This window comes from Hemicordylus capensis, chromosome 5 (assembly GCF_027244095.1).
Source record: "Hemicordylus capensis ecotype Gifberg chromosome 5, rHemCap1.1.pri, whole genome shotgun sequence".
Taxonomy (NCBI): domain Eukaryota; kingdom Metazoa; phylum Chordata; class Lepidosauria; order Squamata; family Cordylidae; genus Hemicordylus; species Hemicordylus capensis.
In genome coordinates, this window is record NC_069661.1 from 188047153 (window position 1) to 188062582 (window position 15430).

Genomic DNA, 15430 nt, shown 5'->3' on the forward strand with positions numbered 1-15430 from the left:
CACAAATTACCCCGGAAAATAAAGTGGGAAATCCACACTAAGATGGATGTCACGCTGTATTCTTATGACATCTACTGGCAATTTGCAGCAATTCATGAAAGAGCTGTCTTTATTCAAGTCAGAATAAAAGGACTATGAAAAAAGACAGTAGTTTCACAGATTGACCCAGATTTCCAGCAGTTGGTGCTTATTTTCCAGCAGTTGGTGCTTATTAACATGATGTCCTTCTTTGTGTGGATTTCCCATTTTATTGTCCATGGTAACTTGTGCTAAAGTTGAAATATCAGCACCCTGTCTTTAAAGTTACCCATTGCATTCGTCATTGCCCCAAGATGGTCACGCTGAAGGAAGCTCTAGTAATCCTTGGAATCCATGTTTAGTTCTTATTATGGCCCTTCCGACTGGTGCTCATTTTCTTTGGTGCTTCAGTACATGCATTTTCCAGGTAGTCAAACAGCAAATCAAGTTCCCCAACTGCTTTGTTCTTTCCATTCTCTCCCAGCTGTAGAATCAAAGCAATAAACAAGTTACTCAATAGAATGAAAGATGTACATTTGTGAGATGGTGAAATTTACTATCGTAAATAGGAAAGGCACATTCCCTCAGGAAGTTTTTCTGCATAAACTCCATGAAGCTGCAAAAGAGCCCAGTATTGTGGGAACACAATAGATGAGCAGCACAAGAGATGGTGCAAGAGACAGGGGGCTCTTGTGTAGCTTCTATTTGTTTCATTGGGAAACAATTGAGCAGGAGAACTTCCGAGAGAAAGTTTCCTAAGAAATCGGTTGCAGCTTTTCATGTTTAATATATCAAGCCCACTGAGAGACTACTCACTAATATTAACACCTGAATGCATGGGGAAATATCCAGACCAAATTAGTGACAACTGAGTGCATTGCTTTCCCATTGAGTTATGTTAAATTCTAATAAGCATGAATGACTTCATTTATAATTTGCAAGATTTCCAGAATCCATAAACTCCGATAAGCAGAAAACCAAGATTCTACCCAGGCAATGTCAGTACTACAATGCTAGCCACCGACTTCTTTCTGGCCACATTTGCATGTAACGCAGAACCACAGCTGCAATGGACCTGCAGTTCTGCCCCCCACCCCTGCACATGGACATAAAAAAATTTCATTCTCAGGCTCCTTCATTTCCTGTTTCCTGTTATGTACAAATGGGGCCTCTGTATAGTGAACCATTACTGTTCACTCAGTAGTGATAACTTCTTTTTAAATAGAAAGATCCCACCTCTGAATGACTGTATGGAACTGCAGGCTTGATTGTTCCAGCATGTTAAAAAAATAAAAGCTTTCCCTATTGTTGCAGCAATTATTATGTCTGATTTTGATGTCCCAATTAAAACCATATTTTAAAATGAGCATACCTTGATTAATTTGTCTTTCATTTCTTTCAGATTACTTTCAATATGCTCTTCATTTAATCCCAATGGTTTCTGGAAAAAAAGGAAAGAACACTGCATGACACTATTGGTTTCATTTCACACCTTTCTCTTGACTTGTACTTAACTTCAGAAAGCTTGGATATTTTGATTTATGATTTGAGAACTTGCCTTTGTTTACAATCTATTATTAACTACCAACACTATTTATAACCTGATAGGAGGAAAATGGGACCTGAATTGGTGAGATTTCAGGCAAGTTGAGGACAAAGAGATGGAAACAGAGGGGAACTTTGTTTGTTGTTTCTCTGTGAAAAACGCCCTGAACCATTTTTGGAAGGGCAGTATAGAAATTGAATTATTAATAATAATAATAACTATAACTATTGTTAAATATGATGCTTACACAGCTGTTCAGTTCCATATTCAAATAGGCCAAGAAATTTGTCACTTCTTGAATATTAGGATATTGATTGTTTAGCTTGGATAGGACACCTGACACCACAATATCTGTTACTCTCTTCATCAGGTAGCAGCGGTCATTCATCTGCAAAACAAGAGAACAAAAACTTTATAAATTGAGTAAGAGAGCAGGAAACTCTTGCAGAGGGAATAAACGCTCAGTTATTGCAAGTTAAAAATGGAAATCTCACCTTGACATTATTGAATAAATGCTGCCCAATGAACCTGTTATCTGTGTCCATATCAGAAAGTCTTGCCTATAAAAGAGAGAGACAGAATGAGTGTCCAGCAAAAAAGATGAGCCTCTAATCTTTAAGTTCTACACTGTTGGCCATCTCAAGACTGACTACTGTAGACTTTTGTAGGAATATAAAAATGAGACAAGAGTGGAAGCTAGATGGTGAGTGCTAAGTCCACCGAAGAAAGAAGGTCCACAAAGCATCCTAATTATTTGATGAGCATAACTACAGTATGTAAATATCATCAATTTGCAAATTTAAAATCCCACATTTCCATTATCTATAGGCAGGGTGAAACAATGGACAGGTAACCCTCAAGTGCTCATGTTTCAGTGGGTTATGATTTTCCAAAGCAAAGTACACACTTAAAATATAGAATTAGGGTTAGGTTCACTTGTTGCTACAGTCACTACCATAGCATAGGTTAGTGTCATTTCAGAATGTAAAATGAAATTTGGAGAGATGATCCTAGGCAACACACCAGGAGAGAAGTTATGAAGATAGGACGATAGTATGTAGACAAAATTGGTTTACCAGTTTGGCCAAGGTGTATGTACAGTTCCTGATGTAAGGCCGCTGGAAGTTGCTTTTCTGAAGCTTGCAGGTGTGATTAGCAGGAGTATTTGCTTCCTTCAGGGGCAAAGGACTTCCCAAGAAGAGGAGAGGCAGGCTACAGCAGCAAAACACCCAAAGCAGGGAGCACCTCATCCAATTTTGCGGAGGAGCCATGGCTCTTAAAGAAAGGCAGGGAGGTTGGAAAAGTCACAGCTACAATTGCTGAGCCTTCAGGAGAGAGACAGGAGGAGAATAATATCATTAGCCCATGAAGATGGACAAAATGTATGAAATGTGATACCATCTATTTGATAAAATTATATATTATACCATGTATTACACCAAACAACACATTATAATGAGATAAAAATGTTGAAAATATTACTTACCGGTACTTGTGATTTTCGGCTGTGCTGTGAAGGAGCCGAGGGCTTGCTTATATATACCCATTGCCACCTTGTTCAACTGAGTGGGGAGTTAAAATGACATCATCAAGTCTCTTGCTTTCCACAATCACTTCTGAGAATTACCTAACCACCTTGTAAAACCCACAAGACAAAACCTCATTGGCTTTCTTCCTATTAAGTGACCCCATTGATTTCTGCTGGGGGCAGAAAGGGTGGTGTTTTTTGTGGGGTTTTTTAGGTTACCTTAACCATTGCAATTTACATGGGTTCCTGCCCTGAACAACCTTTGGAAAAAAGAAACGTAATGTTCAGGTTACAGTTACGATTCACATCAAACTGTATAGACCAAGAACTTGACTTGTGAATTTTGTGCTGTGCTGTAAATTCTAAAAAAAAGTCTGCTCTCTTGATATATTATATAATTATACAATAATGTTTTACTTTTGTATTATTTGCATTACAGTGGTTATATACTATTTGCATTCAAAGGGTATTTGAACCTCTGTGCAGAAGATTGTATGAATTGTGCTGTCTTCTTAAAACCACCTTGCTAAAAATAAAGATCAATAGTAGTATTGGCTGACATGTTGTGCATGCCAATGTCTGTGTTTCCAATGCACTGGGGCTCCTGCACACATTGAAGGTAGTCCTGAGCATGTTGTGAAGGTGGGCAGTTGTGCAACTAGTTAAAACAGCATGGGGGCATTTGTGTTGTGTGACTTCTATTAACTGGAATAAATAGAAGTCAACATTCTATTACACGAATAAGAGACATGGGGGGAGTAAGTGGGAGTAATTGGGAATCTGAGTGCTATATCTGTGTTTACCACTTTCAACTTAAACTAAACTCGTTACAGATTGCTTCTCCTCTTCTTATTGATATGACCATAGTTAGCCAAACAGGGTGTGAAGCTTGTTTTCTAGAAAGAGGAGCATTGTTAGCCAATAAAGATAGGTTCACACATGAGCACCGCTATCTAATAGTCATCAGTTGCATGATTTTCATGAACCCAGTACCTGGATAATGGTAAGTTAGCCAATCACTGATGAATCCTAATCTTTATTCCTTTAAGACCTTCAAATTTATTGTATAAAAACAGATGATAAAACTTGTAAAAAGTTTTCTTTCAAACTGACTTTTGGGCTGGCTATGGGGTGGAAACTGCATGGCTGGCCTGATGGATGATCTCCAATTGAGAATGGACAAAGGAAGTGCGTGTCTGTTGGTCCTTTTGGACCTCTCCGCAGCTTTCAATACTATCGACCATAGTATCCTCCTGGAGCGTCTGAGGGGGTTGGGATTTGGAGGCACTGCTTTGCAGTGGTTCCACTCCTACCTGTCAGGCAGGTTCCAGATGGTGTCACTTGGAGACTGCTGTTCTTCAGAATCTGAACTTTTGTATGGTGTGCCTCAGGTCTCCATATTGTCTCCGATGTTGTTTAAGATCTACATGAAAACACTGGGAGAGATCATCAGAAGATTTGGTGCAGGGTGCTATCAGTATGCTGATGACACCCAAATCTATTTCTCCATGTCAGCATCATCAGGAGAGGGTATAACTTCCCTAAATGCCTGCCTGGAGTCGTTGATGGGCTGGATGAGGTATAACAAACTGAGACTGAATCCAGATAAGGAGGTACTCAGTGTGCAGGGTCAGAACTCGAGATCCTATTTTGATCTGCCTGTTCTGGATGGGGTCACACTTCCCCAGAACAAACAGGTACGCAGTCTAGGGGTGCTTCTGGATCCAAGCCTCTCCCTGGTGTCCCAGGTTGAGGTGGTGGCCAGAAGTGCCTTCTATCAGCTTTGCCTGATATGCGAGCTGCGTCCGTTTCTTGAGATGGATGACCTCAAAACAGTGGTACATCTGCTGGTAACCTCCAGACTGGATTACTGCAATGCGCTCTATGTGGGGCTGCCCTTGTATGTAGTCCAAAAACTACAGTTGGTCCAGAATGAGGCAGCCAGGTTGGTCTCTGGGTCATCTCGGAGAGACCATATAACTCCTGTATTGAAGGAGCTACACTGGCTGCTGATACGTTTCTGGGCAAAATACAAAGTGTTGGTTATAACCTATAAAGCCCTAATCAGCTTGGGCCCTGGGTATTTAAGAGAATGTCTTCTTCTTCATTAACCCCACCACCTATTAAGATCATCAGGAGTGGTCCGTCTGCAGTTGCCATAGGCTCATCTGGTGGCCACTCAGGGACAGGCCTTCTCCGCTGCTGCCCCGAGGCTTTGGAATGCGCTCCCTAGTGAAATAAGAGCCTCCCCATCTTTGACAACTTTAAAAAAGTCTTTAACGATGCATCTGTTCACCCAGGCTTTTTATTAATATTGTTTTAATGCTGTTTTAAAATATTCTTTAAAAAAATTTAAATTGTTGTAATGTTTTAAACTTTGCATTTTTGTTTTAACTAATGTTTTATTTTCTGTTTTTATTTTGTTGTAAACCGCCCAGAGACGTAGGTTTTTGCTGGTATAAAAATACGTTAATAAATAATAATTTAAAAAACCAAAACATTGTTTAAAATGTTGTTAAATGCCTAATAGAAACAGACGTTTCGGCATCAGACACCAGCCTCAGTGTTGTTCCTGCTTCTTTTGTGGATCATCTGTTTATATGGTTCACAGTTTGAATTACACACACTCTGGCAGGAATTTCAATCAACAAATGAGGTTAACAGGTGTGGGGGCAGGGGAAAAAAAGGGATAAAGAGAAGCAAGTTCACACAGCTGTGTGTCTGTGTTCCTACACCACATACTCCAATATACTTCACGGTCTACTTTAGCTCTTCTTTACCATTTACACTGGGTTTGAGTGTGTGTGTGTATGTATGTATGTATGTATGTGTATATATATATATATATATAGAGAGAGAGAGAGAGAGAGAGAGAGAGAGAGCCTCTCTCATCTTTCTTCATACTAGGCAATGGTCCACCTCCAATACCTCCACCTTAATAGGCATTGTTATTCCCTCATGATATTGGTTATATGTGCTGACCATGGCCTCTCTCTCTTCACATATTTTGTATCTGCCAAGTGTTCTTTAAATCTAGTGATTAACTTGCTTCCTGTTTCTCCAATATAAAACTCCCCACACTCTTTACAAATTATTCTATACACTACTTTCAATCCACAACTCCCCTCCCCCATTTCACATACTGGACAATCTGTCTTGTCACATCTCCTATCGTATAACCTCATCAGTTGTTTCAGCGGCTTAGCTGACTGAACCATCACATTGGCCTTAATGTCATACTTAGACAATGCCAGAGGACATTACATAACAAGGACATTACATAACAAAACTGTCAGATACAAAGGGAATTTTCAAAACAGGTAATCCAGGTACAAATTTAATTTCTGCTATTCTTCTTAAAGAAAACCTGTAGCCATTACTTTGTCCCAGTGCTATAGCTCTTTCTTTTGATTGTTCTTTATATTCTTCTGATGAGACTGTTACTGCTCTTTTAATTATGTTCTCCATAATGTGAGTTTTAATAATCTGTGGATGTGCTGATGTATTGTTAATAATCAAGTCTTTCTATACCACTTAGTCTTGGCACTACTCCCCGCAAGATGAATTTCCACTTCCAAATACTGTAACCAACTCAATACTTTGGGACTCTCTCTAGTTAACCTTATGCTTTCTACTATATTCAACCTCTCAAAAATCTCATCAGCAACAGCTGCTTCTCTAGACCTAATTAAGATAATTATATCATCAATATATCTTTTACATAGGAGTACTGTATATCCTGTTTTACACGTTTCCTTTCTAGTTTGTCCATATAGCTTAGTTTAGGATGGACCTAAACTAAATAGTTGTTCTTGGACTTGTGATAACTGTACAGCCCCAGTCACTGTATATCTCGGTCTTCCTGTTTCTTCCACTTCACCCATTCATTTTTTAGTCCCATAGGTGTTTAATACCTGATTAATCTTTTTGTCCTTACGATGATATTTGTCCTTCTTATCTCATAATATACTTTGTCCATTAGTTGAACCCATATATATCTTCCTTGTTTTAGCAGAGAAAGGAGATGCTGAATCTAACTAATTTCCTTTTCTTTCAAATGTTTGTATTTATACATGGAACATCTCTTTTCAATCAATTCACTTCTAAGGATGCTGTTTTGTAAATCTCTCAGTTTCCTACTGATGTTTCTGTTCTTCCCCAGTTGATGTTTTGTCTTTTGAATAATAAAACGTAGGATGACACCCCTTGTTGACAACATGATAAGAACGTTCTACCCTCTCATGTTGTTCATAAGTCCACACCAACTGGTCCCCCTTTGGGAACAGAGATCCATCTTCTCTCTCCCCAGTTCCCTCTAAACCACTTTGGGAACTTTTGTAGTCGTATAATGTAAACTGCCTAGACACACAAGTTGAGGTGATATATAAATCCATAAGAGAAAATTTAAAATGCCGGGAAGAGATAGAAAGTGTACTACTATACTGCACATGCTAATGCAAGGAATAGGCAGAAAGTGTAGGGAATAGATAGAAAGTGCCAACCCCTGCTAATCTGGCAAAGAGGCACCTTTTAACGTGGTGAATCTCTTTATTGAGCAGGGGGAGAGTAACTGGCCCTATCCACACACACCCAGCACAGTACCTCCAGTGACTGTTGCTGGTGTCTATCTTATGTTTCTTTTTAGATTGTGAGCCCTTTGGGGACAGGGAGCCATCTTATTTATGTATTATTTCTCTGTGTAAACCACCCTGAGCCATTTTTGGAAGGGTGGTATAGAAATGAAATCAATCAATCAACCAATCAATCATTGTGTACTACTATAAATGTTAATGTGTAAATAACTGTGTATGGATACAGTTCTGTACTACATGTATTGTGCACAGATTGTATATGCACTGAATATTAAATGGGTACGGCTAGGGTTCTTTGTTTTATCAAAACAAAGTTAAATCAGGATGTTGAGTTTTAACTCACTTTGTATGGAACACATGGATAGTGGCACAGTAGGGTGTTTCTGTTGGTTTTTTTGGAGATTTTAGATTTTAGTGAGTTAATGAAGTTTTGTGGTTATGTGCATAAAGTAATTTTTGTCAAGTTATGTTGACAAAAAAAATCAACATTGACATTTGTATGATAGTGTGTATATTCATTCATTGATTTGTATTTACATTGTAAATCGCCTTTCACCCATAGGTTCCAAGGCTATTTACAATGCACTAAATACAATATAAAGGCAAATTAATAGTGAACAGTTAAATAAATTACCACAAAGTGAACTGCATAAAAACATAAAAACAGAATAAATAATTTCAAGCTTAGAGGGCTAACAGCAGAATATATATATCTGATCAGCAGTCAGCCTGAAGGATAATTTTCCAAAATCCCAAATGAAAAGAAGAATTTTTAACTGTTTATGAAACATCAAGAGAGATAGAGGAAAAATCCTTCTTTGAAAGAGTGGTCCACAGCTTAGGGGCAGCCACCCCAAAGGCCCTGTCTCATATGCATGAAAAATGAGCTTCAGACAGAGTTGACGTGCAAAGCAAAGTGTCTCCTGTTCATCATGTCAGTAGATTTGTTTGGTATGAGGCATTCTTTGAGGTACTTGGGGTCCAAGTCATTAAGGATTTTAAAGATAATTACCAGCACCTTGAACTGAACCTGGAAGCAAACTGAAAGCCAGTGCAGTTTCTTTAGGATTGGAGTAATGTGATCCCACTGGCAGGTCCCTTCTGGGAATCTGTTTACCTGTTTTGCACTAGCTGTAGCTTCTGAGTGTTCTTCATCCAGAATGTGTTACAGTTGTCTAATCTTGATCAGCGCCAGTTCATTGGGGAGGAGAGCTGATCTTGCGGTAGCAACGCAAGCATGAATTGTCCCCTTTGCTAAGTGGAGTCCACCTTGGTTTTCATTTGGATGGGAGACTACATGTGAGCACTGTATGATATTCCCCGTAGAGGATGGGATCATAGCTCAGTGGAAGAGCATCTGTATGCTTGCACTCAGAAGGCCCCAGTTTCACTCCCTGGCATCTCCAGGTAGGGCTGGGAGAGACTCCTGCCTGAAACCTTGGAGAGCCACCACCAGTCAGTGGAGACCAGGTTCCCAATCTGTGGTACTCTAGATATTTCTGAACTACAACTCCCATCATCCCCAGCAGGGGTAGAGCTAGGGGAGAGGGGGCCCATGTTCGCTTCTCTCCCTGGTGGCCCGTCGGAGTGAGAGAAATAATGAAGAGAATGGGGAGGGGTGGATCTGGAGGGACCCCTGGTTACGGGAACCCATTCATTGTGATAGCTACACCCCTGATCCCCAGCCACAATAAACTATACCTGGGGATGATGGGAGTTATAGTTCAGCAACATCTGGAATACCACAGGCTGGGGACCCCGGGGTAGACAATACTGAGCTAGAAGGACCAAAAAGTAGGGATGTGCACGAACCAGTTCAGAGGCCTGCCCAATATGCACGTGTGAGCGCAACATGCACCCGGCATGCTCACGTGCGCCAGGTACTTCCTGGTATTTCCGGGCAAAGAGACGATGGGGCGGCAGGGAGGTATGCTGCCACCCCGAAGGAGCCTTTGCTAAAAAAAGTGCTGGTGGGGGGAAGCGGAGGAAGGAGTAAGTGCACCCTCCCCCTCCCTTAAAATCAGACCTCCCCACCTTCAAACTTCCCCTGCCCAGTTCTGTGTACATCCCTACCAGTACGACAGCTTCCTATGTTCCTTACCCTGCTTGAGGCAAATTACAATGAGCTGCCTTGCCCCCCTCCCTTGCCTCACTGGCCCAGATACCCACTTCTTTTCCTCCTTGCTAGTGGCCTCACCTCATCGCCACTGTGCGAAGCCAGCACCAGCAGCTCCTGCTGTCCCTCCCCTCCAGCACCAAACTTGTCCAGAGACATAGTGGACCGGCTTGATGCTGGATGGGAGAGACATTGGGAAAGAGAAAGAACTTGTGCGGGCTTAGCAGCACACTGGTAATGAGGAGGGGTCTGCCAGTGAAGCGACCGCTGCTGGACGCACACTCCATGCTGCCTTATTGGCATGCAAACAGCAAGCAGCAGTTGGTGCAGTTGCACAAGAGTGCTGTTGTGCAAGTGCAACAATGGCACAGAACTATTACACAACTCAATTTGGGTAATTTGTGTGCTTTCACAACTCTGCCAATGTTGTGTTCCACTCTATGAGTAACATTATGCAGTAGGTCAGCCGGCATGTTTATATTTTGGGAATAATAATAAACTGTTTTAATTGTAATGCCATTGAATTCATTAAATGGAGTGTATATCATTTGTTTTTATACTGCTCTCTGAAAATGTGTTTACCTGAAACAAGTTGGTCCTAGTAAAATTGTATGCCTAGTGTATACTGGCGTTTTCTCTCCTCTTTTCTCTCTCTCCCTCTCTTTAGGGCTTAAGCTTTTGTCTATGAAAGCTTTGCTATGAAATCTAGTGTAATTATTAATTAAAGAAATAATTTTCTGTCAAACCTGAATTTATTTCTGCAGTTTGAGATGAATCTAAACTAAAAATATTAAAATAATTTAGAGCTCATTGGCAAAGGATTATAACAAGAAGTTTGATTCTTATTTGCCTCAAAATGTGTTTTCAGGAACACAGAGTAATAATATAATTGTATAAGAAATACAGTATTCAGGGTTCAAACATAGTTAGGGTTTTTTCTTTCCAGTAATGTTTGAGAAATTAGCCATTCATTTTCCCATTCACAGGCTCTGGGGAAGACACTTCAAACCACAATTACATACAGAGTTTCCCTGTCTGACACATCAGAGTGCTTTGATATTCTCAACAACTGACCCATATATGGCACAGACGATTCGGAGCAGAGGTATTGTGGGTATATCAAAAGCCACAAATGCTTCCTCCATGATTTCAGTTTTCTCTCATGTGGATTACTTGTATAGTTCTTTTGAGTTAAGTCTTCTAGAACATGCACAAACTTGTTTGTGCTTGTCTGTACCTGCCTCTGACCTTTGCACGCTCAGCGCCACCATCCTCAGGTGTCTGAAGGTACCATGATCCTTCAGTTGACCCTCTCTTATCCTTGCTGTCCCTTAAGCCTGAAACTCAAGAATGGTCCAAGTTATTTGGGCATTGGAGGCAAGATGCAAAATGCCACTTCAACTGGTCCTTCTCATCCCCACCCCTGAAACATTTAAACAGGGCAATGATAGAAGAAAGGAGGCCACTTGCTAACAGCTGCCTTTCTTCTTCCTTCCTTTCTCTTTTCTCTCTCTTTCTTCCTGATTGCATTTCTATCCTGGCCCTCATTAAATCTCGAAGCAGTTAGTGATGGGGGGGGGGGACAATTAAAACTAAGTGAAATTAAAAACAATTGAAGACAGCTAGAAGCCTGTCCAAAAATGTGTGCTTTCAAGGCCTTTTTAAAGGCTACCAAGGATGTTAGACATCTTATCTCAGCAGGGAGTGTGTTCCAAAACTCCAGGGCAGCTAAAGAGAAGATCCAGTCTCCAAGTTGCTGCCAGATGAGCCAGCGACAATCTGCCTCGCCTCTCCTCTGCTTCCTTCCCCTTCCTGTTTTTCTTCCTGTATTAGATTGTGAGCTCCTTGGGACAGAGACTAATTCTTTGTAAACGTCCATGCACATAGGTATCACTATACATATAAATAAACTGAAGGTTGAACTTTAAATTTGACATATTTCAGATTCTTGAATGGGATTTTCTAAGTGCTGATATATACCCAAAGTACAAACAGCAAGTTACTGCCTATCATTTGGGCATACACATACACATACACAATACTGGAGTTGACACAGTCTTCCACTGCTACAGTTATTTACTAGCACTAAGTAAGGCTGCAATCCTTATTCAATGAATTGGTTGCATTAATTGATCAGACCCATTTTTGATTGGCTAAAATCATGTCTTGCCTTCCAGAACCCCAAGGAGCTCGCAACCTAAAATCAACACAAAGAAAAAGGAGAGAGGAGGCAGGGATAATTTTAGATATATATATTTTTTTAAAGGTTATGTTTAGTACAAGTATTTACAAAAACCATGGGTGGCATGTGTTACCACACTTGCTTGCACATGTGTACACACCCATGTATGTATCTATGCTTTTAGAACAAACTGAGTGGGGGAGAAGGGAGAAAAGAAAGAAAGAGAAAGAGAATTGGATTTATTTATTTATTTGATTTATATACTGCCCCTCCAAAAATGGCTCCAAGAATTAGCAGAAGCACAATGAAAGCCATGCTATTTGGCAGCCTTGAAACAGTTGCAATTGCATAGGGAGTGAAGGCAGCTCTAAAGGAGGGAGAAGTGCCGGAGCAAAGGCTCTAATAGTCTAGCAACTGTCGAGTGCTGGAATGTGAGCAGAGAGAGTAGGGACAGAAGGGAAATAAAGAAGAGAGAGGGAATAATAGTTTGCCAGATTTGTCATATCGGCTGTTTCATGTGCTATTCCAAAGTGAGGATTGGGATAGTGAGACTGCTCCTGGGGGAGATTTGGCCACCTTCACAGAGGTTTTGCCAGCGGGGGACAAGGAGATGCAACAAATCCCTGGGGAAGATTTAGGATCTCTCGCAAGAGTTTTCCAAGAGAGAGCAAGGCTAGGCAGTGGAGTGTCTGCTTTCACCAAAGTCTATGACACTGGAGGAGAGCTGGTCTTGTGCTAGCAAGCATGACTTGTCCCCATAGCTAAGCAGGGTCTGCCCTGGTTGCATATGAATGGGAGACTTGATGTGTGAGCACTGCAAGATATTCCCCTCAGGGAAAGAAGCCGCTCTGGGAAGAGCAGAAGGTTTCAAGTTCCCTCCCTGGCTTCTCCAAGATAGGGCTGAGAGAGATTCCTGCCTGCAACCTTGGAGAAGCCACTGCCAGTCTGTGAAGACAATACTGAGCTAGATAGACCAATGGTCTGACTCAGTATATGGCAGCTTCCTATGTTCCTATGTTCACTGCACATGCTCATAGGAAAGTGGACACTCAAGTTCCCAGGCAGTCCAGAGCAGGGTTTAGCCTGCAGCAAGCCCACATACCCATCCCCAGACGCTTCTCTCTGGAAGCTCTGCTCAGGAGGCTCATAGTATTCAGGCACAGGCATAATCCCATTGTAAACCCACACAGAAAGTCACCCCCAAGGCTGAGACTTCCAGGAGTGTCCCGGGCAGGCCTTCTTGCAACAATCCCATGCAAGAAGCTCTTGAGGCTAATGGTTTCAGCTCAAATATTCTGAAATCCCATGACCCAGTGCTCCACGTCCAGTGGGTTCCCAGTGCATTCAGGAGCCCAGTGATTCAGCTCTGATAGGAGAAAAGGTGTGGCTAGTGAGGCATATATTCTGCTGAGTGGGTTTCTGGAGCATTAGCTGAGAGTCTGCACCTCCACACTCATGCAGCAGCAGGCTATGATGATTTTCAAGAATCTTGTTCCCATGAACAAATTCACCTTGGAAGTCAAGACCTTTTATAACATTATTTCCTCTGCAAGATTCCAAAGGTGAGGAAATTCTTGGGTCAAAGTGACCAGACCTGAGGAAGGGTGTGGATTTAGCTGTGGCTATTCAGAGGAAGTACAGAAGAAAAGGGCTCCATTGTGCCCAATCTGCATAACACATTTGGGAACCTGGCATTGATTGCATCTGGGTATCTGAATAGGCTACAGACTACTCTAACTTCCTGTGCTTTTAGCATCTCTTTTGTTTGGCAGGAACCAGGCTCAGTCAAGGACACACATGATTCAAGGGAAGGGGTGTGCTGCTCTTCCTAGGCAGTGTTTGCACCAGTCTAATTTGCAAGGCACTGCTGCTTGATCAAAGCAGCAGCATTACATTTTCTGCTTTGGTATCAAGGGGCTGTCTATTGAGAATGTGCACAGATGAAGTTATTGGGATTGGAGTCATTATCGACCCAATCCCAGTAAGTATTGAACCACGCTGCCGATGCAGGGAGTGGGATACATAGCATTGAGCTGATATATTGTATTGGCTTGATGTACTGGGAAGAACCAACTTCCTTCAATCTTGTAAGTAGAAATTGACAGCTTTCTGGAAAGCTGCAGTAGCAGCATTTTTATATCCCACCTTTCCTTTCCCTGTCTCACCCCACAATGCAGTGGGAAGAAAGCAATGTCACAATGTGACAATCAATCCAGTGCACATTTATGGCAGGCGGGGGAAGGCTGAAACTAGAGCACAGCCATTTCCACCACACACACACACACACACACACACACACACACACACACACACACTTTTTCAATTAATCAATCAAAAAGATTCAGTTGATTAACTAAATTGTTCTTTGAACAATACTAATCCTACTATTAAGATTAAGATTTATTTTGTTGCTGCTGGTGTGTTTTTCCTCTGTACATTAAAAGTTTACAAATTTGTACTTACCTACATAAGAGCAGCCCAGCTGGATCAGGCCCGAAGCCTATCTAGCCCAGCATCCTGTTTCACACAGTGGACCACCAGATGCCGCTGGGAATCCCACAGAGGTGAGGGCATCTCCTACTGCTACTCCCCTGCAACTGGCATTTAGAGACATCATGCCTCTGAGGCTAGAGGTGGCCCATAGTCACCAGACTAGTAGCCATTGTTAGACTTATACTCCATGTATTTGTCTAAGCCCCTTTTAAAGCCATCAAGGCTAATGTCTGTCACCACCTTGTAGCAGATAATTGCATAGATCAACTATGTGCTGTGTGAAAAAGTGCTTCCTTTTGTTGGTCCTAAATTTCCCGACCTTCAGTTTCATACCTGCCCATCTGTTCATTTTGTTTGCAGTCTTAGCTGGGTGCAAGACTACTTGGTGCCGACATGCTAAATGCAGTCACTCAGCAGAACAGGCCACTAGCTTCCTTCCATATCTCTTGTCCCAGTTTGGAGCCAAGAGTAACAACTGTTTTTGTAAAAAAAATTCCAAAGATGTTTTAAAATTTAAAATTTCAATAAAACAGTTGTTTTCAGATTAGCTCCAGATGTTAAATAGGCATGATACCGAGATTCTCAAAAACTTGGGATTTTGATTGAATACTGTCAGCATTCTTAATCCTTTTCTGACCACAAGTGAAAACATTAATGAGCGTCATGGTACCATCCTTCCAGCAGCTGTTGCTGGGTATCTACCTTGTTTCTTTTTAGGTTGTGAATGCTTTGGGGACAGGGAATCATCTTACTTACTTATTCTATGTAGACCACTTAAAGAATTTTTGTTGAAAAGTGGTATATGATAAAATAATAATATTTTTTTCATTTTCTGTGACTGTATATTTTCGACGTTGAGTTTGTTCTTCCAGTAGCTCTACAGTCTCCAGCCCTGGTTGCTCAGCTCAAGATCCTGAGTCCTGTAACCCATTTTCCCCAAGTGCCCAGGGATTCT

General features: G+C 41.3%; 1 protein-coding gene across 1 annotated transcript; it reads right to left on the reverse strand.

Moving 5' to 3' along the window:
• Positions 1–376: 376 nt before the first annotated feature.
• IL22 (interleukin 22) lies at positions 377–2835 on the reverse strand. Its single transcript, XM_053256230.1, has 5 exons — positions 2641–2835; positions 2059–2124; positions 1812–1952; positions 1391–1459; positions 377–502 (listed from the first exon to the last, which is right to left on the reverse strand). Exons 1-5 carry the CDS (start codon positions 2833–2835, stop codon positions 377–379), a joined length of 597 nt encoding a protein of 198 aa, XP_053112205.1.
• Between the last annotated feature and the right edge of the window lie 12595 nt (positions 2836–15430).

Excerpts from the sequence above, each read along its gene's own strand:
- IL22 (XM_053256230.1), bottom strand. The coding sequence starts at position 2,835 with ATGGCTCCTCCGCAAAATTGGATGAGGTGCTCCCTGCTTTGGGTGTTT. Across the intron at positions 2,125-2,640 it reads CATACACCTTGGCCAAACTG|GCAAGACTTTCTGATATGGA; the intron begins GTAAACCAATTT and ends TCTCTTTTATAG. Across the intron at positions 503-1,390 it reads TGAAAGACAAATTAATCAAG|CTGGGAGAGAATGGAAAGAA; the intron begins GTATGCTCATTT and ends TTGATTCTACAG.